The following is a 25,650-nucleotide window of genomic DNA, read 5'->3' on the forward strand; positions in this document are numbered from 1 at the left end:
TCAATAAAAGTTAGTTCTCTTTCTTTCACGCCTCCTAATAAACTCCAAATACTTCTTACCCAATAGATACAGAGGCACACACACAACATTTGACAACATGAGAACATCCCTCCTGTCCTTCTGGGTCTTTCTGATTGTGACCTTCCCACTGAGAGTTTTGCCTGTAGGGAATGAGATAATTAGCCATGGGACAGAATTTATAAAGTTAAACCAAATATATAACTGTAGCCCTAAATAGCTGGAGTTTGTATTATAAAGGCATCTTCTCAAATACATTTGGAGGCAACACAAAGAGAAAGGCAATAGCATTTTTGATAGGGTAGAAGACATTACTTTAAAAGAAAACACCAGATGGCAGCACCAGATGCTAGAGATGGGTCTGATGGGATTTTTGCTTAAATCTGAGCATCTAGGATGCCAGAGATAGCTTAAAACTACATTCAGAGAAGCAATCATTTCTAGAAAAGATAATTTCTGTAAGGAAAAAGAACGTCTATTTTGCAATATAGTATAGGATTTTCAGGAACAATGTTTCACATGTTTAAAGCAAAATCCTAAGCAAATAACCCCAAGCATTATTTAACTAGTAAAAAGTAACTAGACAAAGGCTTCATTTTGGTTTGTAGTTATATTTAATTAACTTGGTCAATGTGTACTCCAATTAACCAGAAAGGGCCTAAAGTCAAAGAATGAAATACTATCAGCTTCTAGGAAAGGACAATATTTTTTCCAAATATTAAATGCAAATATTAAAATTTATTCACTCATATTAAAATAAGAAGCAATAATGACATCTATTATCATTATTATTATTTTTTTGGTGAGGAAGATTGGCCTTGAGCTAACAGCTGTTGCCAATCTTCTTCTTTTTGCTTGAGGAAGATTGCCACTGAGCTAACATCTGTGCCAATCTTCCTCTGTTTTGTGTGGGATGCCACCACAGCACGACTCGACCAGCAGTGCTAGGTCTGCACCTGGGATCCGAAACTGCAAACCCCAGGCTGCTGAAACAGAATGTGCAAACTTAACCACTACACCACTGGGCTGGCCCCAATGACCTCCATTATTGTACTCTTCAGCATCACTTAGGAAATTGCTTACTAAAATAGACATCAAAGGATCTCATTAAATAAATGCAATATTAAAATTTAAAGTGATAATCTATGGTTTCCGTATTATGCATCAAAATTTCATCTGGAATTAACACCACTTTTAAAATCTTGCTAAATGGGATATTTCTTATTCAGGCTTTTCTTCTTTTGGAGGAAAGGGAGTGCGATGCTGCTCATGACGCCATATAGTAGGAGGCAATAACCCCAGGGCAGTCACACCTTTTAAATAAAAATCCACACCGATGGTTTTATTCCTCTTACACAGTGCTTAGTATCCTTCACAACTTCCCTGTGAGATCAGAAAGAATGAATTCAGTCCTATATTTTGAACAAGAGGCAACGGGACATTTCAAGCCCATCCAGTGGTTAGAGGGCAAAGCAGAGCTAAAGCAAAAAACGCCTCTGAGGCTTCCGAGGAGAACTTGTCTTAAAGGCTTGTGTTTGTGTTTAGACTTTATTGAAGGTTAACAGGAGCATCTGTGTCATAAGGAACCTGAGCCAATCTATGCTGGAGGAACATTCCAAGAGCAGGGTAGGTCATTCTGCCAGCAAAACAGTCACTGTCGCCCAAGTGGAGTGAATTGTTTTCCAAGCACTACAATCACGGTTCTGAAAATATTTTTCTCACCTAAATGCAAGACAAGATTGAGGCCCCTGAGAACATTAGGCAAGATCACTGATTCCAATCTGGAGTGAGAACAAGGATTCTAGAGGGAAATTGTTCTAACTGACAAGAGAAGACAACAAAGCAAACATCTGAATTGTAAAAAGAATGAGTGTGCATTGTAATCAGCCAAAAGTCGGCCATCACAGGCACACACGAAATTCTGAGATCTAATAACAGATAGGGCAGTGCTCTTTATGGAAAATGGATGGTTCACTGTACTATCTAAATTTCAGGTGACACAAAGAAAGAAAAAACAGCAACAGACAAGATCAAATCATAATCAAAAGAGAAAATTACGCTACCCAGGAGAGGGTTTCTGCGGAAAGCACTATAGAATGGCGAGTGTCTTTTCCAGAGAAGGAATAAAGTCCCTTGCTTCAAGAGCTCTTATGCTTTTCTGAAGTCTAGGAGTTTCCTCCATTTTAATTAACCCAAGTTTGCTTTAAATCCGGCGGCTAAAGGGACCCTATGTTGGATGACCTTCCTATGCCCTCCACTAAAGCCTGTGTGGTCCCCAACCAGGCCAGCACACATCTGACAGCAGTGAGTGCCAGTTTCTCCCTGACACTCGCCTTTGCAGGTCTGGAGCAGGGGTGACTGTGCTTTGACATGGCCTTGTCCTCTAGATACCCTTGTTCTGATGGATGCCCCCTACTCTGACGGAAATGATCAAGTCATTGAGGGCTTTCACTGGCCTCTCCTTTGGATGTTCTCCCCTCCAGACGACTGGGTGAGTCAGGAGGTGTCTTCTTGTGAAGCTGTGGGCCCAGGCCAGCCTCTTTTAGCAGTCGTGACTGAGTGAGAACATGCTGTGCTCAGCCTGTTGGCTCCACTCTTGGGAGCACAAAGTATGTGTTACAACAACAAGCACAAGAATCCTGACCACACTCTTCCTATCTTGAGATCTGCAGTGAGAACACTAGAAGTAAATGCATACAATCAGGAAACAGGGCTGGAAGTCAGAACACTCTCGGAGTTTCTCATTTGTGGCCCCGAGACACGGATTCTTTTACTCTCTGAATCCAGACCCCACACGTTTTGGAAGAAAAGCAATAGCCAGGAGATGGGAAAAACAGATCATGTTTATGAGACCAGCCTGCAGCCCATGCCACACTCAAGAGTTTGGGTTTTCATTCGGCAAGGAAACTAGCAGTTCTTTCTTCAAGGTTCATTGGAAAAACTTGCCCAGCATCTGCTAGTTTGATTCTTCAGCTTTAGGATCGTTGTCTTGGAATCTTCTAAACCAGTAAGTGTGTAATTACTTCATTTTAAACATAGAAGTTAGGAAAAAGTAATAGACATTTGCCAAAATAATGCAATAAAAAAGGAAAATTTGGATTAAAAATAAAGGATGCCTCCCCACCGCCCATTCCTCTGGTTTAATCTTTTACAATAGCTTCCATAACTTTAGTTTCTTGAAAACAGTTCATTTAAAGAATGCCTGAAGGTGAGGCATTTCAAGGAGCAAGCCTTAGAGAAAGGACTTTGACCACTTCCTATTTCTCATCGTTTGACAGTCTGTATAAGACAGCGCATTCACTCCCCTGGCATGACAGGACAAAGTGCATAGACCATGCCCTGTCTTGCAGGTGGCCATCCTCATAAGCATCCTTCCCCAATCCTCGCTGACGGTGAAACTTCAGGTAAAGGCCCACCAACACTTCACCATACAGGTTTTGGGGACCCTGGGGTCGTGTTTATTTACAATTGCCCAAGATGGGGGTTAGGGCCTGGTGGCCAACCCAGACACAGAGTACAGAACAGCAGCAGGAATTGAGCACTTCTCAGAACCATGAACACACACCTAGTTGCTTCAAAGTCTACACTGGGGTTAATTCCCCACATACTACAATCATGAAATTATTGAAAGAAAGCATGCCGTATTTGCAGAGCATGTCTATTTCTGCAAGTGCTCCAGTGTTTAATTATTGCTAAAGTCATTTGGGGTTTTTGACACAGTTTCTATTTTAGTAAGATAAACTCAGCATAACCCAGCATTGCCAAAAATGAATTCCTAAGGTAGATGACTAAAATAAACCGGTAATAAATATTGGCTGTTGGAATAGGAATTATATCTCTGTAATGTAGACACAGCACTAATGACTCATTTTCAAATAACAGTCTCTCCCAAGGATTATTGGTATGAGGGATCAGGGAAGAAAGAAGTCCAGCTCTCTTTTAGGCAGCAGAATGGAATAGGACTACAAATTCACCAGGCAACGATGTAATTATATTTACTTTCTCAACAGAGATACAGCCCCTGGTGTCCGACAGAGGATCGGCTTGGCTGGGCTGCGTTGAGGCAGAAATAAGGGATTGAAAGAAATCATCCTAGGAGCCGAGGCAGCTGATTCTGGGGACAGGTTTCTCTCATTCCGCTGGAGGCAGAATGTACCCCTAGGTCTACCCAATGCATCTCATGTGGCACAAATTACCTTATCAGTCACAGGGGGTGCTGCCATGTTCCTTTGTTGCTTGGAATTAGTGGACTCCTTTAGGCCACCTTCACTCCCTAACGTCAAATTCTGAACTGTTGACCCACTAGGTTGAGCTTTACAACTTCTCTCATGTACCAGAAGGCGGTCTGGGGCAAAGGTCTGGCCACAATTTGGGCAGGGCATGAGCTGAACTTGACTTGGCCCCTCTTGACTGGACAGTCCAGTTGGAAGATGCTGAGGCTTCTGTGGGAATGGCCGGCGGAGCTCCCTGGGGAGCCGATCATTTTCTATTTTCCACTTTTCCAGGCATTTGGGCTCATGAATAGGAAGGGATAGGGTGCCAAATTCCCTACCACAAATGTAACAGATGAGAGTCCTTGGTCGGGCTGGGATGCCACCAGAAGCTTTCTTGAAACCAGTAAGGTCATCAGAGCTGTTGGGATTTGGTACTCTGGGCCTCTCACCCTTTGGCTTGCAGCTTCTCTGGTGAACAAGACGACGATCTGGCAAGAACGTGCGGCCACAGGATTCACAGGGCAGCAGCTGAGCCTGAGAACTCTGAAATGCTGCCTCATTTACTGCCTGAAGATTGTAGGACCCGCTGCCACTGACAGGCTGTGGTTTGAAGGGTTCTGGCCTCCTCAGGTGCTTGGGCAACTTGCTGTTTTCAATACGCCACTTTTCCAAGCACTGGGGCTCATGAATGGCAAGTGATTTGGACCCAAATTCTCGGCCACAGATATAGCATATCCGGAATCCAGGCCTGCGGGATGGGATCACAGGGGGGCTGGACTGGCTTTCCGACGTCATTCTCCTACTGGATCGTTTTGAGAGTATCACAGTTCCAGGTCTATTTTTCTGAGGGTTTGTCTTTATATTTTCACCAGGATTGATGTGCCCTTTTTCTGGCAAAAGGCTAGAATGGGAGTCACTAGATAGAACAGCCTGGTTGATAAGGAAGGTAGGTTCTTTAGAATGGTGGAAAGTCTGTTGCAATTTGCTGGAAACCTTTTTCTTCTTTCCTCTTTCCATTAACAAAGAAGTTCTTCTCTAGTGCTTGCTCTGATTTCAGGCCAGACTCATTTTGGGCTTCTGCTTAGAGCGGAGGTTAGTCAGGTTGGCTGTCCTGGGGTTCCACATTGTTGCCAGTGCCTTAGACCCAAAGACTGTGACTCAGAGCTTCATTGCAGGGCAGCAGTCTGGAATGCTGGAAAGTCCCCATTAAACCTCAGATGCCTCCAAGATCTGCAGGGGGAAACATAAATCAAGAAGCTATTACATACACACACACACCCCTCCCCACCTTTCAGATTGTAAGTTGATAAAGAGCAGTGATTTTCTTTTTTTTTTGACCTATTATCCTCTTTGGCTAGCACAGTAACTACATATAGGATTTGTTCAGTAAATATTAAAATAAGTATGAAGGGAATTTCCATTATGAATTTCACTGTGATCATATTAAAAGTAGTATTTTGCTCAGAGAAAGATCGACAATTACAACATATCATAGAGACATATGGCACAAACCAACAGAGGCATGGTGATGAGCTCTTAGAAGAGGGAACCAAGAACTGTGAAAATTAGATTGACAAAACCACAGATCATGTAAAAAGACCTCCTCCACTACCTTAGGGATTCCTTTTTTTTTTTTCCCTTTGGTGAGGAAGATTTGCCCTGAGTTAACGTCTGTGCCAATCTTCCTCTTTTTCTTTTTTTTTTTTTTTGAGGAAGACCAGCCCTGAGCTAACATCCCCTGCCAATTCTCCTATTTTTGCTAAGGAAGATTGGCCCTGAGCTAACATCTGTGCCCATCTTCCTCTATTTTACATGTGGGATGCCTGACACAACATGGCTTGATAAGCAGTACATAGGTCTGCGCCTGGGATCCAAACCAGCAAACCCTGGGCCACGGAAGCTGAGCTTGAGAACTTAACCACTATGCCACTGGGCCGGCCCCAATCTTCCTCTACTTTTTGTACATGGGATGCCTCCACAACATGGCTGATGACCAAAGTAGGTCTGCCCCGGGATCAGAACTGGGGAACCCAGGCCACTGAAGTACAAGGTGCAGAACTTCCACGCCTTGGCCATGGGGCCAGACCCCCAAGCGATTCTTAACTTCGGGTGCTATGGATCCTTTCGACAGTTCTTTGAAGCCTATGGATCTCTTCTCAGAATAATGATTTTAAAGGCAAAGAATACACTTCTTACCATTACAAGTAAAACTAATTTTATTGAAATAATTTATCAAACATTTTTAGTTGTGATATATCTTTTACTTGAGATATAGTAATATGCCAGACTTCTTGAGCATCCATGGGCCTCAGATTAAGATCTCCTGCAGAAGAAGTAATTCAATAGTGAATATTATGAGGATTATCAGGAAAACCCTCAGATGGGGATAAAATTCTTATAAGCAACCAGGTATCCAACTTTCTTTATTATGGGAACAGAGTATTAATAAACTGTGGCCATAACTGTTGAGCCAAGAATGCAACTCAGGCCTACGCCCTCCTTGGTGGGATATCTGCAGAGCTTCCCTGGGATGAAGATGCTCAGACTTTACTTGATGCTCTTTTTAGAGCTATCATGATCACTTCCTTGTTTTATATAGATATGGATCTATGTACAGATATGATCTATCTTCCAAATATTTTTTATAAAAAGATGGCCAATAGTTTTCCCAAACAAACTAGAAGAAAGGGCTGATAAGGTCTCATCCTAGGCAGGAGCCTAAGGAGTTTTTACCTTGGTGAAATAAATGCATGAGTCAGTTTCACCCCAGGTCTACAATCTAGCCCCAAGAAAGATTCTTTTCAGAATTCTTAGGACCTTCTTCATTTCCTGAAAAATGATGTGGATCTGGATTAGAGGCTCTGTAGCATCCACTCCCAATCACAGAGGGAGCAGCACCTGATCTGAGGCTGGACCCTGCAGACCGCAGCAGGCACTTGAGTTCAGGCAGAGCAAGGACAGCCGTGCTGGTAATATCAAAACACTGTTTGGGCATTACATTTGATAAGGGACAAAAAGAACTCCGAGATCTGTGCCAAGTTCCTGTATTTTGGTGCCAAGAAAGGTCTGAATCTTTGCCATTAACACTATCAAATAAGGTCTGGCACAGAAAAGGAAGTTATTCTTCATTTTGACAGATCCTAAGACAGTGATATTAACACACGTGACAAAAGAATGTGTTGGCCCCAAATGGAGTGGCCAGCACAGAAAATGAAGCTTAGAGAAACAAAATTTATCACTTGATCAGCACCATCCAAAACAGAAAGTGGACCTAGAGAACACAAGGAATGCAGTAAAATTATTTCATTAGGTTTTTATCAGCACGTGGATGAAACAACTCCCCAAACTGCTCTGCTTCGTCGGTTCTGATTTCTTGTTCACCAAGGATCTCCTCTTTTAGTTTCCCATTTTCCTTGATACCAGAAAGTTTCAGACACCAAACGTACTTCTTCTTAAGACAAATAGGAAAAATCAATGCAATCAAATGACCTTACTTCCCCTAAACTTGCTCACAATTTCCCCCTCTCTCTCACAAATGCACGTGCGCGCACACACACACACACACACCCCTCGAAGCAGGTTAGAATACTGAGAAAGCCCATGACTTGCCTCAACAACTCCTCCATCTCCCTTACGACAAGGTAAGAGAACTAATAATTATTGAATGCCAACCACGCATCAGATATTGTACTAATTTTTTTATATACATAATTTCAGTTAATTCTCAAATGATTATGTGGCAAAGTATTATGATTTCAATTTTATAAATGAAGAAACTGTGACTCAGGAAAGACAAGTAAGTTGCCCAAGAGAGTCAGTTTCTAAATGGCAGAAGTGGGAATCAATTCCAGCTCTCTTTGGCTCCAATACTCAGCTCTTCCCATTATTCATTCCGCCTAAAATTCCATTCGCAGAGCTTCTTCTCTTTAGTTTATGTTTCTGTTTTAATGTATAATTCATATGCCCCCTGGGAAGGTAACTAAGCTCCAGCCTTTAGGCTCCCCTTTAGGGGAAGGAAGAGGCAAAAGGGAGGAGAGGACTAGGGAGCTGAAGAAAAGAAACCTCTGAGCTGGAAAAAGCAGGAGAGAGAGATTGGGGCCACTGAAGAGAGCGTTCTTTCTTAAGCAACAGGGATCATTTTATTTTGCTGTAAGTGCTTTCCTAGATGAAGTTTTTCCCTGCATGACGTGCAATATAGATCCTTTTCCTGATCTCACCACCATCCTTAAGAAAAATCTACATTACTAGTCAGGGGCGGGGACGGGTGAGGGAGAATTGGGGTGTTAGAATGGATGCAGGGTGGAAGTGGCGACTGCTCAGTAGGCTGGACGGTGTTCAGTTTGCAGCCACTTCATTCTGATTAGCGCATGGATCTTTACGCATACAGGCGTTTGTGCACTGCTGGCATTTTCTCCCTAGCATGTGTGACGAAGCATAATAAAATTTCCACTGAATCTTCACATCTTTTCTTTTTCTATCATCTCTTTACTTCTCCAATGTCTTCTTGAAATTTGTCTTATTGTGATTAAAGATACCAAAGCATGAAAGATGAGGTATTTAGAAGCAAGTTAAATTTTGGGGAACTGAAGTGTCTAATGGAGAAATTTACGATGTTTCCACCAGTGATTCTGCTAAGGCACTGTGACAAGGCACAGCACGGTCAGCTACTCTACCCTATAAGTTAGTTCTAAAAGCAAAAGTGCTGGAAAATACTAAATACGTGTACTTAAATCACTTAAGAAATTGGCCCATCACTCAGACACGTCATAAAACAATGTTGCTAGTTTATAAAGAGAACTATTTTGCAAAGCCAGCCAGTTTCACCCCAGGCATCTGAGGAGAAACGTTCACTCCAATTGGCCTGAATTATTCATTTTGACCATATTTGCACACAGGATATTTAAAGAATGTCTTGGAAGGCATCACGTTTTACCAATACGATGCCATTTTTCCACGCCCTTTGGGATTCATGGGAAGGGAGAGACAAACTCACAAAGATGAATGCAATAACCAAGGAAACCCAAAACCCATCTTGCCATTAAAGGGTATTTCTCTATAAAAGAGGGGAAAGAACACAACGAAATGATTACATTTAAAAAAAAAAATTTAATCTTTTGAAACAAAATAAATATGTTATACACGACCCCTTTCCTGTTACTATAGAATCCAAATTCTTTAAATGGACAGATGAATAAATAAGAAAGATGGAGTTGGGACTGATGCTGGCTGCAAGCAAAATTGTAAAATAGAGGAGGTTTGTCTTAATATCTTCTGTCCACCCCATTGAGCAGCCTCCACTCTCCCCTGCCTCATGCCCTCATGTGCTCTCCAGTCTTCCTTACCTATGAAATCTCACTTTCCAAAAGGAGATGATAGACTCATTCATACCAAGGCTTATGATTGATGAAGTAATATCTCTCCCAGAGTCTGGCAGAGACAACTAGCTCCCTACCAATACTTATTCTGCCTGACTCCCTCAAATTAACAGAGCCCCAATTTTTAGCTGGACATGTGATTTCCCAGCTAAAAGTCTGTGGGCTTGTTTGTAGCTAGCGAAGTACTGTGTAGGACTTATAAGAACACTTCTTTAAAAGTGGAGGCACAACCTGCTCCTCTTCCCTTCCTTCATCCTGATGCTTAGAACGTGGATGTGATGGATGGAGCTCTAACAGCCATCTTGGACCAGATTATATTCATGTAACCCTTGACATGATAGAGCAGAGACCTGGATGGACTTGCGTCCCTCATAATGTTGGACCAATTATATAAGCTCTGGAGTGCCTCCCTGGGGCTTTATGTACGTAAGAGAAATAAATGTCTATTTGTATTTTAGCCACTTTTTTAAGAGTCCTTTACTGACATGAAAACTTAATACTAATTGAGATACAATTATATTTTAATAGTTGTCATTGACATAGTAGTCATTGAATTCTCATAACGATATATGAAATTTCAGGATCTTTTTATTGATGAAAGAATTTTTTTTTGAGGGAGTATATGTTTGGGGGCAAAACTGGGCTTATTAAATATACACATCTTCCTGAAAATCAGAAATAAAAAACCCTGAAACCATAAAGACTGAATCAGTAGTTCTTAAGAATTTGATTAACAATCCTTCCTTTCCTAGAACTATTTTTTTTTTGAACAAATTTGAAAGATTATTTTGCTTCAGGAAAATAAAAATTGATTTTTCCCCATGAGCGTTTGAAAAAGCTAGGAGGCATCATTGTTATACCAGTTATTAACTTTTTGTCTCTATATTCCAAATGCCCTTTTCTTTATTTGGCTTTGTGATGCTGGCACTGGGACTCTGCACACCCCATTTCCGCTTTGCCAGCTGGCTCTCCGTTACACTCTGCCAAAGGTGGTACTGGACGGAGATTGCAATGTTGGAGGAGGAAGAGAGGGCTTGCTCCTTTTTAAAGGCTTTCTGTCTGCATGTGGTTCCTGTGAGCATCAACCCAACAGCATTTCTTCATCCCAGCAGAAGGAGTTCTTTCCAGCAGCAGCTGTTGAAACCAGTTGACAATTTTTCCAACACTTGCAAACCAGACTCACTCCCCCCACCCCAGCAGACAACATCACCAGCAGGAGACCATCTGTGTCTCCTGTTTGGAGATCTGATTTTCAGCTCCATAGGGTGCTTCTTCTAAGTTTCTAAGTTTTAATAATTCAAACCTCTTCCCTTTCATCCCTCAGCCCTGGGAATGTAGCTGCCACCTCCTTTATATAGCAGTGCTCTCTTTTTACCCTGCTAGTTACCTAGGTAACAGCTTCTTTCCTGGTTAACCAGTCTTTATATTAAATTCTCTCAGTTTAAATAACTGGTACGGTTTCTGTCCAACTGACGTAACCATTCTCAGAATATAAGTAACAAAAATCTGTGATATTCAAGATTCAAATTTGTGCATTACCTTACTATTGCAATAAATATAAACTCAAGTGAAATCTGTCATAGCATCTTAGAAAATAATATGATGCTTATCTTAACACTCAACCCCCAACTCATTCAGACCACTGGAAACATATTTTTGTAATTTTTACTTTATTACCTGCTTCAAGAGCTAGAAAATGTTGCTCTTCCATCTGTGACTAACAATTAAATCATAAGGGGAAACTTGCCATTTTAGGCATATTCATATTTTCCTTAATTTCATAGGACCTTCTTCCGCTGCTGTCTGCCCAGCCGTAAGGCCAACACTTCCACAGAGGGAGTCAAATTAAAGAGCCGCCATTCCTAGATCAAAGATGACCAGGAAGAGCTGAAGGGAGCTGATACAGCTCACTCTAGCTGGTTCTCTGCACCCTCTTCTGGGTAGCACCTGGACCAGTGGCATTTGCAGTGCTCAGTAATTCTGATGAGTGGACAAAGGGCCAGTGAGAGCAATTAGGAGCTAAAGGTGGTATGGTTTGGGAAAGACAGGAGCAGTATCTGAAAGGTGAAAACTGGAACCACTGTCAGAAAAGCCATTTAGCCTGAGACACGTGGCTTCAAGGGAATATGGCTGTTCAGATTGGCATTTCCAGGCTGATTTTGAACAGCTAATGAAAACTTTCTTCTTCCTTGTCTCTCCTTCACTGAGAAGAATTTTAAATCAAGAAATAAATTCCTTCACTTTCATTCAATCTAATTATCAGGTGTAGACATAATAGTCTATGGTGTTATGAAAGCTACAAAAACAGAAAATGGAAGAAACGCAGTCCTTATGCTTCTAAGTAGAGCCTTCTGTGAGGACATTTTATGTTGTTAAGTCTTATAATGTCACCCTATGAAAGCTATTGTTAGATTGAGCCTGTAATTTTCACTCTATATTGAGTATCAAAATCACAGAGTACTTCAGAGTCATGAATGTCACACAGGTATGACCAGGTAATTATAATATTGGCATTGAGAGTGGTGGAGAACGGGTTATGGAAACCACCAGTACAATCACATTAGAACCTATAACATATAGAAACTCAAAGGATAGACAAAAATAAAGTGGAGGAGTCAGGTCATTGAATAATAAACAAGTCTACATACCATAGTTTCTGACATTTGGGATAGATCTATTGTAATCAAATAGCTCTATTGCAAACAGCTCTTTCTCAAGGCTTTTAAGAGTGGTTGGAAATGCCAATCTAGCCCAAAGATATGTTCTTTTTGGCCTTCATAGAGTTAAAAATGTTTGAATTAGCTGCCATTATTTTATCTATTTATTTATTTTTTTAAGTTTTTTAAGATTGGCCCTGAGCTAACATCTGTTGCCAGTCTTTTTTTTTTAGTTCTTCTCCCTAAAGCCCCACAGTATGTAGTTGTATATTCTAGGTGTAGGTACTTCTAGTTCTTCTATGTGGCATGCTGCCTCAGCACGGCTTGATGAGCGGTGCTAGGTCCACGCCCAGGATCCGAACTGGCAAAAAACCTGAACCACTGAAGTGGAGTGCGAGCTTAACCACTAGGCCGTGGGGCAAGTCCCTGCTATTATTCTCAAATTGGGAGAAGTCACACAAAATCAGGATTTTGGGTTTCTTTCAACAAAGCGGAAGATCTGTGTGTAGAGCCCACATTTCAACGTGGTAACATCCAGCATCAACTGATACTAAGTAAGGGATATGCCTGTAGGTCAGACACCCAGTCTTCGCTCTTCCAGAGTTTCTCATCAGCCCCTCGCTTCATCAATTCATAGCTCATGGTTGATTCTCAAAGGCATTTGAGTTTGTGACCGTTTGTGATCCTTACTTTAAAATGTCCCCTTCCCCCCATTTTTCTCCTCAATTAAATATTTGAAAATCACTTCAAGGAGTGCTCATCGTCAGGAAACCGGGAATCCACTTGACGTTTTTTTCTATGGAAGATAATTACTAAAAGCATGACATATTTATTGGTAAAAACTCAGACCAGAAACTTCCCAATGAAAACAGAGTGAGGCTAAAATACTTGGTTCTGGGAGGGAGGGAAACATCCAAAGGTAAAAGAAAGAACCAGTGACCTGAGAAGGAATTTTCATGCATTATTAGAGGGTCATAGGCAATGATGCATCTAATTTCAGAGAGAAAGAAAAAAATCAAGCAGCCAGTATTTAGACCAGCCACAGGAGAGATGATGGAAGGGAAAAAAAAAAGAAAAGAAAAACACTAACAGGGAAGAAATGTATTTTGGAGACCATCTGAACTTTTTGGAGGCATTCCCATAATTATTTAGTTATCCATTGATATAATAAGAGCTACTCTTCTGCTTAAGGCAACAGTCTTTGATTTAGCATTAAATGATTCTCCAGATGAAGTATGTTGCATATAAGTTATTAGTCTAAAGAAAGAATCTGTCAATAAAAAGAACCATAAATAAGTTACTAGCAAAATGCTGTTGGATTTCCATGATTTGGGCTGGAAATGCTTCAGAAGAGAATTACGTTTCCTTGTAGGAATTACAGAATTTGTGGCACTTTTTTCTTTCTGCCAAGCTGACCATTTTGTTAAGTACCACCTATAAATTAGTTTAAACTGAAAATGTGTAAGAATAGCACAATAATTCCTTCTCAACCTAGAATGAGATATCTCATAGCCATCAAGTGTCTAAAATTGATGAATTATGTTAAAAAAAAAGGTGGGGGAAACTACAGATAGCCTTGTTTTAGAATTAAATTTTAAAAAATTACAAGTAGATGCATGTGTTTACTAGCCTCCAACATGTGATATGCTTGCACAGAGTTCCCACTGTCTTCACGCTCATGATTTAGTGTCTTGGAGTTCTAACTCAGTGCAATATCTCTGGCACAGACTTCCAAGCCACAGAGTGATAGTATCAGAAGTGTAGTCACTGGACTAGTGCATCCAGGTGGAAACAAAAACAATGAAGAATACAGCTGCCCCGAAGGGAGCTTCTTGGCCAGGATAGATTGGCATACAAGAGATGGGCCTCACTGTATCCTGGAGGAACCTTTTTGTAACCACATCACCCACTTACCCTACAACAACCTCAAAGTTGTGCCTTAGCATGCCATCCATCTCCAGGAGGTCGGTGCCTCCCGGAACCAGGCTAACACTTAAATTGATGGTCATTACCATTCATTACAGACATCAACACCCTTTGTTAAAAAGGCTCTCTCCATCCAAAGCTGTTTCTGAGGAAAGTTCCCAGGAAGAAAGTCAAAAACAGGGCTGAGCCCATGAGGCAGGCTGGGTTTCTGCTGTGTGTGTAATGAATGTGCCTCTATTTTCTGAGATGCTCAGCATGACTTGCCTGGTGGTGACTGCGGAGACTTGGGAGTTTATGTATGACCACAAGCTGAAGGCTGTTTTGAACGTGGGCTTTTTGTTGCTAGTCTCCCACATCTCATCCTCCTGTGTAAATAAGTCAACAAAAAACTATTGTCATTCCATCTGACACCTCTAAATCTCAGGAACAAGGCACGCTTTCACAGGCCAGATGGTTTGAGCTCACTGATAGTTCAGAATCCTCCATACCACACCCGTTCGTTGCTCTAGAATCTTACATGAGGTATTCCTTGCTGGAGAAAACTGCTAAAAAGATTCTCCTGGTGTCTAGGAGGAACTTGTTCATTCTCCATGTCCCCAGAGCCAAAGCTAAATATGAAATGTGGTGACAACTCTTTATTTGCAGATGTCCTTAGCTTGTGGTTTAATTTTTTGGTGGTTTAAAATTTACTGAATGCCTCCTTCTAGCCCAAGCCCAATAACTACCAAATAGCAAGGAAGTTAGTGGGAGTATCAGCTTCTTTGTTCTGTTTTTTAGTAAACAAAAAGAAGATCCATGTGTATTTTAAGTTGTACATAGGATTGGAAAGGCTGGGATATTTGATTAGAAGAACTCAATTTAAAATCAACTCTGTGACGGCTGATTTTTCCTCTTGTGTTTTCAGCGGGCTCTTTTCCCAACTTCTGTGCTTTCACTTTGTTTCATTGTTTCCGTTGTCTGTCTGCTTTAAGTCTAAAAGGACAGCCCAACACAACAAGGACAAGGCGCCAGTAGGAAGGGAGCGGAGAATGTGGCACCCCCTGGTTGACTCCACTGCTAATTTGCTCTGGAGGGATAAGGCAACACCCATCAGCTCACCACTAGAAAAGTGTGGCTTATATTTTAACTCCATTATAGTCTGGAGAAAGCATGATTAGAAGTGATGGACCCAATTTAATCACACAAATCCTCAAAAGTGCAGAGCTTTTCCCTGATTTGGTGAAAGAGATGGAACAACTGAAGAAGAAAGGGACCCAACTAGCCATTGCTGATTTTAAAGAAGGAGGAAGGGGGTTATGCCCCAAGGAATATGGGTGGCTCTGGAAGCTAGGAAGAGCAAGGAAACACAGAGCCTCCAACACTGGCCTCCAAAAAGGGGCACAGTCCTGCTGACACCTTGATTTTAGCCTCAGGAGATCATGTTGGGCTTCTGACTTAGAGAACAATAAGAGAATGAATTTGGGTTGCTTTAACCTGATAACTTTATGGTATTTTGCTACAGCAGTAGTAGAAAACTAAAACACCCCAACAAAAAGAAATCAGCGCTGTGAATGCAGCTTTCTGCAAAAATGGTGCTCAGCTAGTTTCACCCACGTTTTTCCCTAGAATCTTATTAGTCAGCTCACAGGCACCCAGCTCTAATCTCCATTGGAAACACCACCAGGGGGAACTCCGTCCCAGGATTCTTGCTGAGATACCCCAGTCAGCCCTCTAGAATGAGAACAGTAGTACAGCTTACTCTATAGCAACAAAGCGTAAATATTGACATAACATGAGTCAGTGGGGTCCAGTGTCTCTCTCTGGCTCTGGTGAGATCCCTCAATCAGAGTGACTGAGGAAATAATCCTTTCAGAGTTTGCATTCTCCTCAGTGTGGTCTATACAGTTTTCCGATTTCTCTTCTTTCCTCTGTGACTGTATTCTTTGTTTTGGCATCTGCATATTTAAATCAATTAGAGCCTTTATGGACTGTTTTCTTCAGAAACTTGAGTTAAATGCAAACTGCTTCTGGCTAACTGACTACATTTCTGGTTAATGAGAGTGTCGTGTGCATAACAATTTTTCTTTCCCTTCTTTCAACTGTGTTCTCAGGACCACAAACAGTTTTTCTCTAACAATTGGAGGTAGATGTTTAAATCCTTCCTGGATGGAAAGGGTCACTTTCAGTTTGGATCCTGAGCTGAAAAGACATTTCCGTTTTGTAGTCATTTTCTATTTGGAATTATAGGGTATCAGAATATGCCATTTTGGCATAAGGATTATTTTGAGCTGAAGGCAATTGAGAAAAAGCAGATACAAGAAAAACTCTCTGCCCTCCCTCTATTTGCCTGAAAGCAGGACATAAATTTGTAAAGCTGTCTCCCTTTCTCAGACCAGGAAGGGCAGAACTCAACTAGTGACAACTGTAGGCACTTGTCAGCCCAGAGACAAACACCAAGAAGAACCTATATAACAACATTACTAAATAGCCTTTATCTTCTATTAGTTTCCCCCATATATTTACCTTAACATAGTTTGCTGCCCCTGAAAGCCTAAATCTCTTTTCCTTTGTCTTGTCACTTCTCCACACATTTATTGTTCTTTGTGAAGGTGCTATATAAACCTCAAATTCTGACCACCCTTCGAGTTACTCATTATTGAGTCCTTCCATGTGTACGCACAAGGCACAGGTTAATAAACTCTGTTTTTCTCTTGTTAATCTGTGTTTTGTCAGATTATTTCACAGGCCCTCCCACTGAACCAAAGAGTGTAGAGAAATTTTTTCCTCCCCTACAGAGTCCCAGTATAAAAAGGATCCCCTGACATGTTGTGCCATGATGCTTTCTTTCTGTGAAAGCCCATTAAATGGCATTAGTAGTTTATGGTCATTACTGTTCAGCCATCACATATCCAGGGTTTTATGCACTACACACACAGGAGCAAAGCAAAAATGAAATGCAGAATATTCTGTACAAATAGCATAAAAACATTAGAGATGTTGCCTGGAGTGCTCAGAAGGGAGAGGTAGATTTTATTTTAACGTAGGTGTGAGACTGGGTATTTTGTCCTTAATTGACTCATATTTGGGACGTATCTACAGGTGGAAGAGGGCCACACAGGGAAAATTATTGCACTAACATGAGGTAATCACCCCAAATATAGGACATCCATCTCTGTTTTCCTGCCTATGTGTTCCTTCACAAAGAAAGACTGAGTCAGTAATTCAGCCTCCGAGTGTGTTGCTTTAAGCCTTGGGGAATGGGTGGTCTGCCTTATCAATGTGTTTCCCAACCTCAGTTGTGGTCATGTGACCTGCTGCTGGGCCAGGTTTTCCTCAATCTGCATTGATGCAATTGACTATTGGGATCTAATTATAGAAGTTCACATTTTCTTAGGTGCATTTCATCCTGTTTGGTTTTATCACTTCATGATCCTATAAAATGTATCTTGGTACCCAGATATTAAGAATTAATGTTAACTTTTTAGGTCTGATGATGACATTATGATTGTATTTGTGTGTGTGCGTGTGTGTGAGGAAGATCAGCCCTGAGCCAACATCTGTTGCCGATCTTCCTCTTTTTGCTCAAGGAAGATTGTCACTGAGCTAACTCTGGCAATCTTCCTCTATTTTATGTGGGATGCCACCACAGTGTGGCTTGACGAGTGGTGCTAGGTCTGTGCCTGGGACCTGAACCTGCAAACCCTGGGCCACCAAAGCAGAGTACACAAACTTAACCACTACTCCTCCAGGCTGGCCCCTTGTGATTGCATTTTTAATTGCAATTTTTACTGAGATAATTGTAGATTCATATGCAGTTCAAAGAAATAATACAGAAGTCCCTTGTACATTTGCCTAGTTTCTCCCAATAGTAACATTTTGCAAAACTGTACTCTAATTTTGTCACTGACTAACTGCCCTGAGGAACTCAAGGAAGCATTCAACTGTTTAAGAGATGCAATCACCAACCACCTGGAATCAGACCAAGCCTCACCACAAGAGCTACATCTATGACCTTTGCCTTATTTTTAATGCTAAGATCTCCTCTCTGGGAGGAACTTAGGCCTTATTACCATAACCCGCAGTGTATGTGGAAGCACTTTTTCCAACTGATGCTGCTCCATGTGAATGCCCGCCTCTCCCTTTCGAATATTCATTCCCCATCCAAAACAAAAGGCCCCTGCTTTCCTGTGTTCAGGAACAGTGCAACTTTGGAAACAATTCTGCCTGGCCTCCTGTTTGTTGCAAACAAGTCCTACTTCGTGTGACAACTACTTCTGCTTCAGAGCCTGATTTTAACTCGGCAGGAGGAAAACCCACTTTTGGTTTGCTAACAATATCTCAAGCAGAATATTGAAATTGATACAATCCACTTTTGCCTGTCCTGATGTGTGTGTGTACATATTAAGCTCTATTTTACACTTGTGTACATATCCACCACTACGGTCAAGATACTGAACAGTTCCAACACCAGAAGGATGCCTCTTGTTGCTGTTTTATACCCATCTCTCTCCCTCTCACCGCCCTCTCCGAGTTCCCGTATCTTACTGTTAGAAATCACTAATCTGTTCTCCAATTCTCAAACGTTTTTATTTTGCAAAGTTAAATAAATGGAATTATACAGTATGTAACCTTTTGGGATTGGCTTTTTTCTCTCAGCATAATTCCCTGGACATTCATCCAAGTTGTTTCATGTATCGATAATTAGCTGTTTCTAATTGTTGGGCTGTATTCTATGGTATGTATGCACCATAATTTGTTTGACCTGCTCAAGGACATTAGGTTGATTATAGTTTGGCTATTACAAATAAAATTACTATGAACATTTGTGTGCAAAGTAACAATGTCATTTGAGCTGGTTTTTGAAAGATGAATAGCAGTTAGGGAGAGAAGAGGGAAAGACATTTCCAACTGACAGAGGGGCATATACGAAGATGTGGGAACCTAAAGGAGAATGATATGCTTGAAAAATTGTGGGACTTGGTTTGTGACAGGAAGGATAGGTGTATGCATGGTGAGTGTGTGGGGTAAAAGGGGGAGGGGTTTGAGTGTGTATATGATTATGACCAGATGGCTATGTATGTGAGTGGATGAGTGTGGGTATGTAATTAAGTATGAGCAGATGGATGTGAGTGGATGAGTGTGTGTGTTTGAGTATAAGTGTATAGATGGATATTAGTTGGTGGGTGTGTGAGGATGGGTGTGAATAGATGGGTAGGATTATAAGTATGTATATGAGTGTGTGTACTTGAGTGGGAGTGTATGTATATGTCAGTGTGTCGATGGATATGAGTAGATGAGTGTGGGTATATACATAAGTATGAGTGGATAAATGTAGGTGTCTGGATAAAAGTGAGTGGATGGGTGTGATGTCAGTGTATAGATGGATCCGAGTGTGTGGATGGGCGTGAATTACTAAACGTGCTATGTGTATGGACGTGAGTGGATGTGTGTGTATAGATGGGTGGGAATGATTGAGGTGTATGTAGACAGGTGTAAGTGAATGGGTGTGAGTGTTTAGTGATGTGAGTGTGTGGGTATGGAGTATGTAAATGGATGTGTATATATGAGTTTGTAGATATATGTGAGCATGTGGATGGGTAGTAAGATGTGGGTGAAATGAGAGAGGGAAAAGAATGGTGAATAATTGATATAAGTAACTGGGAAGGTGAACTGGAAACAAATTATAAAAAGCATTGTAGCTAATCTGAGGAATTTTTGTTGCCCTACAGACAAAGAAGAACGTTTATAGATTTTCTTATAACACAAATAACATACGATTGAAAAAACATCTTGAGTAATCACATCTGGAGAACATCAACTTGTAACATTTAAGGGCTACACAAAGGAAGTTCTTTAGTTTCCTAAAAGGACCCATTGCAGTTTCCTCTAAAAGCAAACTTAGTAGGAAATGAGAGCACCCCGATTTACAAAAGGTAATTTGCACCTAACTTCTTGAGACTATGTGTGCTACACAAAGCCTGTCTTGTATTTGTTCTTTCTGGTTCTGAAATGTTTAATGTTAGTTCAAACAGTTGCCTCCATGTCCCATCTTATGTTACTAGTAGGTGACATATGTCTAAATATTTTTGTTAAAAATCTTGACAAATACTTCTGGACCAGAAGGTAAACTTCTGGGGTCGAATTTTGCTGCATTTAGACAGAGCTTAAAGAATGAAAGAATTTATTTCCAACGGCATCTTCCCTTTGCATGCTAAACCAATGCTGATTCCCTTTTCTGTGTAGCATGGGATCAGGTCATTCAGATCTTAATTTTTGTCTTTTGGTGAGGAAGATGGTTGCTTAGCTAACATCTGTGCCAATCTTCCTCTATTTTGTATGTAGGACACTGCCACAGCATGGCTTGATGGGTGGTATGTAGGTCCGTGCCCAGGATCTGAACCTGCAAACCCAGGCCACCAAAATGGAGCATGGGAACTTAACCACTACACCACTGGGCTTGCCCCCCAATCTTAATTTTGATACTATCACATCTTGGAAAAAAGTCCAGGTTCAAGCAAACTGTGAAATACACTGGTAAGGTCCAATTTGCTAAGTAAAAGCAGAAAGAGTAGCTTTTGGCAAAGAATCAAGTAATATTTTGTTAGTCTCCACTTCAGAGTACTTTTTGCACACCCCTCCTGTAAACTTAGGCCTAGTTCAAACACTAGCTCCAAAATGCCTTTTCAATTTGGAATCTTGGGATACATAACTTCTCTGTGCCTCAGTTTCATCTTATGTTTAGTGGGACAAGAATACTTACCACGCAGGGTTGTTGTGAGGATTAAAAGTAAGATAAAATGCTTAGCATAATGCACAGTAGGTGGTAAGTATGATATCATAATTGTTATTATACGATTTTAATATCTGTCTTCTTCTCCATACTTTTATAAAGAATCCAGCAGGCTGAAAAATATAATTAGGAGATTAACTATAGATTTTTAGAATTATTCTTCCTTTTGCTAAAATATTCTGAGGAATTCCAAAGTTTTCATTCTTTAGTTAACCCAAATCACATTTTATTAAAAGACATTCCAACCTGCAGTCTTGAAAAGGAAAGAAATACTGAAAAGTTATGAGAAATATGAGTACACTTTCTAAAATTATCGAATCTAATCAGTATGAAATACGTTACTCAATTCCCCATCCCCAATCTGAGCTGATTGGAATGAAGCCGGGCACTGGACAAAAGGCTCACCAGTAGCCTCTGACGTGGCCTGACATGAAAAGATGAAGTGGTCCCATCACATTCCTATCTTGAGAAAGATAACAGTAATGGTTGCGAAAGCAGGGAGGGTACTGAGAAAGAGTTATGAAGTGGAACAGCAGTGTGAAGCATCATGGCAAAGAAATTACACATAAGAAGACAGAAAAGAGGGAGAGGGAGTGACTGTAGTGAAATAGGATAGGGTGTGGGAACAGGCTAGCGCTGGGACACTCAGGTGAAAGTCCATGCGGGGCTGCCATGGCTACTCGGGTACAGAAGATGTGATGTTCTGTGGTCTTTATATCTTACTCTATGTCTAGAGAATATCTGTGCTCCTAGAATGTTGTGATAGTGCTATTAGAGAATAGAAGAAGCCTTTGTCACAAAGTCCCAAGTAAGAAATGAGAAATTACTTTTGGATGTTATCACTGTCAATTATGTCAGGTGTGAAAGAGGAAGAAGGTGACCTCACGGGTGGAAAAGCAGTGACCAGGTTGGGTTGGCAGGGCTTGACTGCTGACAGGACTCTTTCCCCACTTCTCCTGGAAAACGAAGTGGGGTGGGCAGGGGTGGTCCTCTAGTTTTGGTTCTGCTCATTTGAAACAATTCAAGAAAAAGATCTGATAAGCATAGGGATGAAAAGCCACTGGAATCATACCGGATTATTAACACTCTACTCAGCAGAAATAAAAAGAACTTGGTTGAGAAGCTCCTTTGATTTTCCTCTAGAATTCTGAAACTTTTATGAAAAATTACCTATTATTTTTTTTTTTTTGATGTCTAGACCAGAGTACAGAGTCCCCTCCACTCTTTGGCTAGGAATTGCCCTGAAGCAGGTAGACCTTGTGCTTCCTGAGGCCCAGTTGTTAGATTCCCCGATGTTTCCACACATATATACCCTTATAATGAATGCCCCACTGTCTGAGGATGCTTGAGTCTAGTAAGAAGGCCTGCCTGGACCTGAATTTATTCGACAATTCACTCTGCCTGGAATGCTGCCCCTGGCACTGGAGCCAAGAAGAGAGATTTTGTGACAGTTTTTGAGTTCCCGTCACCACCACCATATTATTCATTAAAGATATTTCCAAATAACCTGACTCTTCCACCCATGAGTTAACAAGCTAATGATTACAATATGTTTACTTCAATTACGCATCTGTTAGCATCGTGCCTCGCTACAAAAAAGAAAACCCTACTCCTGCCACTTAAAGAAATAGAGGCATATTTCTTTTATGTCAAAGTAGGAAGTCTAGAGATATTCAGAGGCTCAACGATACCAGTGCTTCAGTGATGGTCTTGGCCTTTCCCTCATGGATGCAATTACTTCACTACTACTACGGCACTATTTAAATTATGTCATTTTACTGTCTTCATACACAGCAGACGGACCAATCCTTGGTTCTAGTAGAGTTCTTGTCCTGTGTGGGTTTCCTGTGATGGTTTGTGGTTAGCCCAGCTCCTAGGGAAAATTTTCAGACAATTCCATCAGCTTAGGTCCACGGGACACCAACGATAGGCATCATGAGTATCCTCTTCTTTTCACTCTCCTCCTCTACCTTTCCTGTCCTTTCAGGAGCGAAAGTCCCATCTACCAAGGCTGCTCCACTAAAGGACAAACATGGAAGATTTGTCACGTGGCTCCTAAGCTGCCTAAAAGGGTTTTTCCTTCTTCTCTGTCTGGGGGACTATTTTTTCACCCTGCCTCCCGGGGTGGGAAAGTGCAGATGACATGCAGTTTGTCAAGTCCCCATTTGCTTTCAGTGAACTTTGGCAATTTTTCAGGGCTGCACTTTTATTTGCTGTTCACTGTTCTTTCCTCCCAGTTGTCTTCTCAAACTTCCACTTAAGTGTTGTAAGCTGGTTTTCATTTATTTGCTCATACCATTGTGTTCCTAGTTTTCTAGTTTTTCAGATGTCAGGATCTTACGATGCCACAATTATATGGAAAAAGTATATAGAATAGGCTGAGCTCTCTCAAGACATTATGGAGCCAATCTTTGGAAATTCATAGATTCAAGAGCTGTCCTGTAAATGTCATGAGGAAGAATGACACAATTTTAGGCTACAAATCTTGAATCTTTTTTCGGTTAGTTGTAAAACTCCAGCTACAAAATGAACACTGAAATAGATTCAGTTACATTAAAGATTACTAAACTGTTGGTGAATCACAATAGATTAGGCAAGCAATTGATAATTCCATTTAAGTCACTTTAGCTGGAACAGTATTCCTGTGCTACTTATCAATAAGCTTCTCCTGGGAGTCTCTGTTGAAAACTTTATTTGGAAACTTCTTGTCACCCACAAATACCCCAATAGTTAATTAAACTCCACTTGACATGGTATTTGACATAGGAAATAGGCTAACTGAAGAGGAAAATGTGGTTTTAATTTCTGTTGATTGAAATGGCATGTGTTTCATATATAAGATGGCTCACTTGGAACTGAATAGATAAAGCAATCCAAGATTTGTCTTATTTTAATGTTGCACAACCATTTGGTATTTTTGAGAGGAAGTGCCAGGGAACTTATTCAAAAATAATGTAAATACTAATTTCTTATTACACATTTCTTATTTTAAAATGAGCCATAATGTAAACAGTTTTTCAAAAATCAAATATATATATTTCCATCCTTTCAATAAATTTGTATGCTTGCTTAGAAAGAGGCTGGAATTTTATTAGTTATATTTATATCACTTCGCTGAGCACTCTGCTTCCAATTGCTCACACACAAGAACACATACACACCACACACACACACACACTTCTCTACACATCCCTCTCTATGTTCCTTATAGGACAAGAGATGTATTGATAATCATTGTCATAATCTTCATTTTGCAATGAATCCATGCTAGGATGCCCATCTGTCTAATGCTTATTTGGGAATGCTATGCTGGATTGTAACCAGGTCAGATGGTACTAATAAGGACAACTGTTGGCTGAAAATGGAATTCTTATTCTTTCTCCAATTGCTTATTTCTTCTGTCTCCAATCCTCACTACTTCTCATTTTGTTCTTTGTTCACTTCACAGTAATTTTAAAAAATAACCTTTGACTATATCTTGTGACTTGAGAGAAGTCACACTGGTGGTGAGGCCAGGCTGAGAAGATCATGAGGATGTTTTCCTCTGCTCCGGCTCTCCCACTAGGTTCTTGATCTTACTGTGGGCTTGCATGGGAGATGTGGGATCGGGGGGAAGAGAGCAAGAGGAAAAGTAAAATGCACTAATAGACACTCTAAACAAATACTTAGCATCTTTTCATTCCCTGTATGATTGCCTATTAATGATTTGGCAGAAAAGTAAACATCTTATGCTACTCTAGTCATCTTCTGACGCTCTCTTTTTTCGCGTTTTCTCATTTCCTGCTCTTCCTACTTTTTGCATCTTAATACATCTCTTCTTCCATGCTCTTGCTCTTCTTTCTACCCCCTTGATGTTGGATAATCTCTTGGAGTGTTTTATTAATTCACATATAAACATTTGCACTTCTTTTGTTCACATGGCCAATTATTCCTTTTGGTTGTTCTGCCTTCCTCTTAAGTTGACTGCCAGGTGGGTGAATGGACCTGTCTCGCCATCCTTATGCTGTTCAGCCTTAGCCACTCTTGCCCCCTCTAATCCATCTTTTTCAGAGCAGTCATATTCAACTTCTTCAGTTACAAAACATATCCTAAACCTCCCTGGACTAAATGTTCCATGGTTGTCCCATTACTCTCAAAATAAAATCCAAACTCTTGACCATGAGGATCCTCTGTGCTCTGGTGCCTCCTTAAATCTCTGCCTTGGTTTCCCTTTACTCTGCCCTGTCTGCACTGTGCTTCATCTGTGTTCACCTTTTAGTTCCTCAGACAAGCCAAACTCATTCTTTCTCTGGGGTAGGTTAGGGGAGGGACTGGAAAGTGGCTTTGTACATGCTCTTGTCACTGCCTAGAATCTTCCCCCAGTTTTTTGCATAGCTTTCTCATTTTTGTCCTTAAGGTCTCTACTTAAGTGTTATCGACTCAGAGACCGTTCTTGACTGCTTTTTCTCAAGCAGTTTCTCTTTCTCTCTCAAACACATACACATATACGTGCATGCCCACACATACATGTAGACGCACACCCACACAGACATGTATGCACGCCTGCATCCATGTGAACACATGCATATACATGCACACAGAGACGCACACACGCATGCACACACATACATGTAGTCGCACACCCACACACAGAGCCATGTATGCACGCCTGCATCCACGTGAACACATGCATATACATGCACACAGAGACA

At 40.9% G+C, this 25,650-nt stretch overlaps 1 protein-coding gene across 3 annotated transcripts in view; it reads right to left on the reverse strand.

Annotated features, from left to right (window-relative positions):
* Nucleotides 1–25,650, reverse strand: part of LOC124241678 (zinc finger protein 474-like) — a 58,133-nt gene that overhangs the window by 27,014 nt on the left and 5,469 nt on the right. Inside the window, exons 1-3 of one of the 3 annotated variants that reach the window (XM_046665645.1) lie at nt 21,787–21,885; nt 20,930–21,072; nt 4,215–5,462 (exon numbers count right to left, since the gene is read on the reverse strand). In XM_046665645.1, the coding sequence (XP_046521601.1) occupies nt 4,215–5,249 (1,035 nt within the window). In that variant the 5' untranslated portion in view covers nt 5,250–5,462; nt 20,930–21,072; nt 21,787–21,885. Of the gene's footprint in view, nt 1–4,214; nt 5,463–20,929; nt 21,073–21,786; nt 21,886–25,650 lie in introns of those variants that run through there. The other 2 variants (XM_046665643.1, XM_046665642.1) reach the window with 2 other exon arrangements.

The sequence above is a fragment of the Equus quagga genome, chromosome 7 (genome assembly GCF_021613505.1).
Source record: "Equus quagga isolate Etosha38 chromosome 7, UCLA_HA_Equagga_1.0, whole genome shotgun sequence".
In the NCBI taxonomy this organism is placed as follows: domain Eukaryota; kingdom Metazoa; phylum Chordata; class Mammalia; order Perissodactyla; family Equidae; genus Equus; species Equus quagga.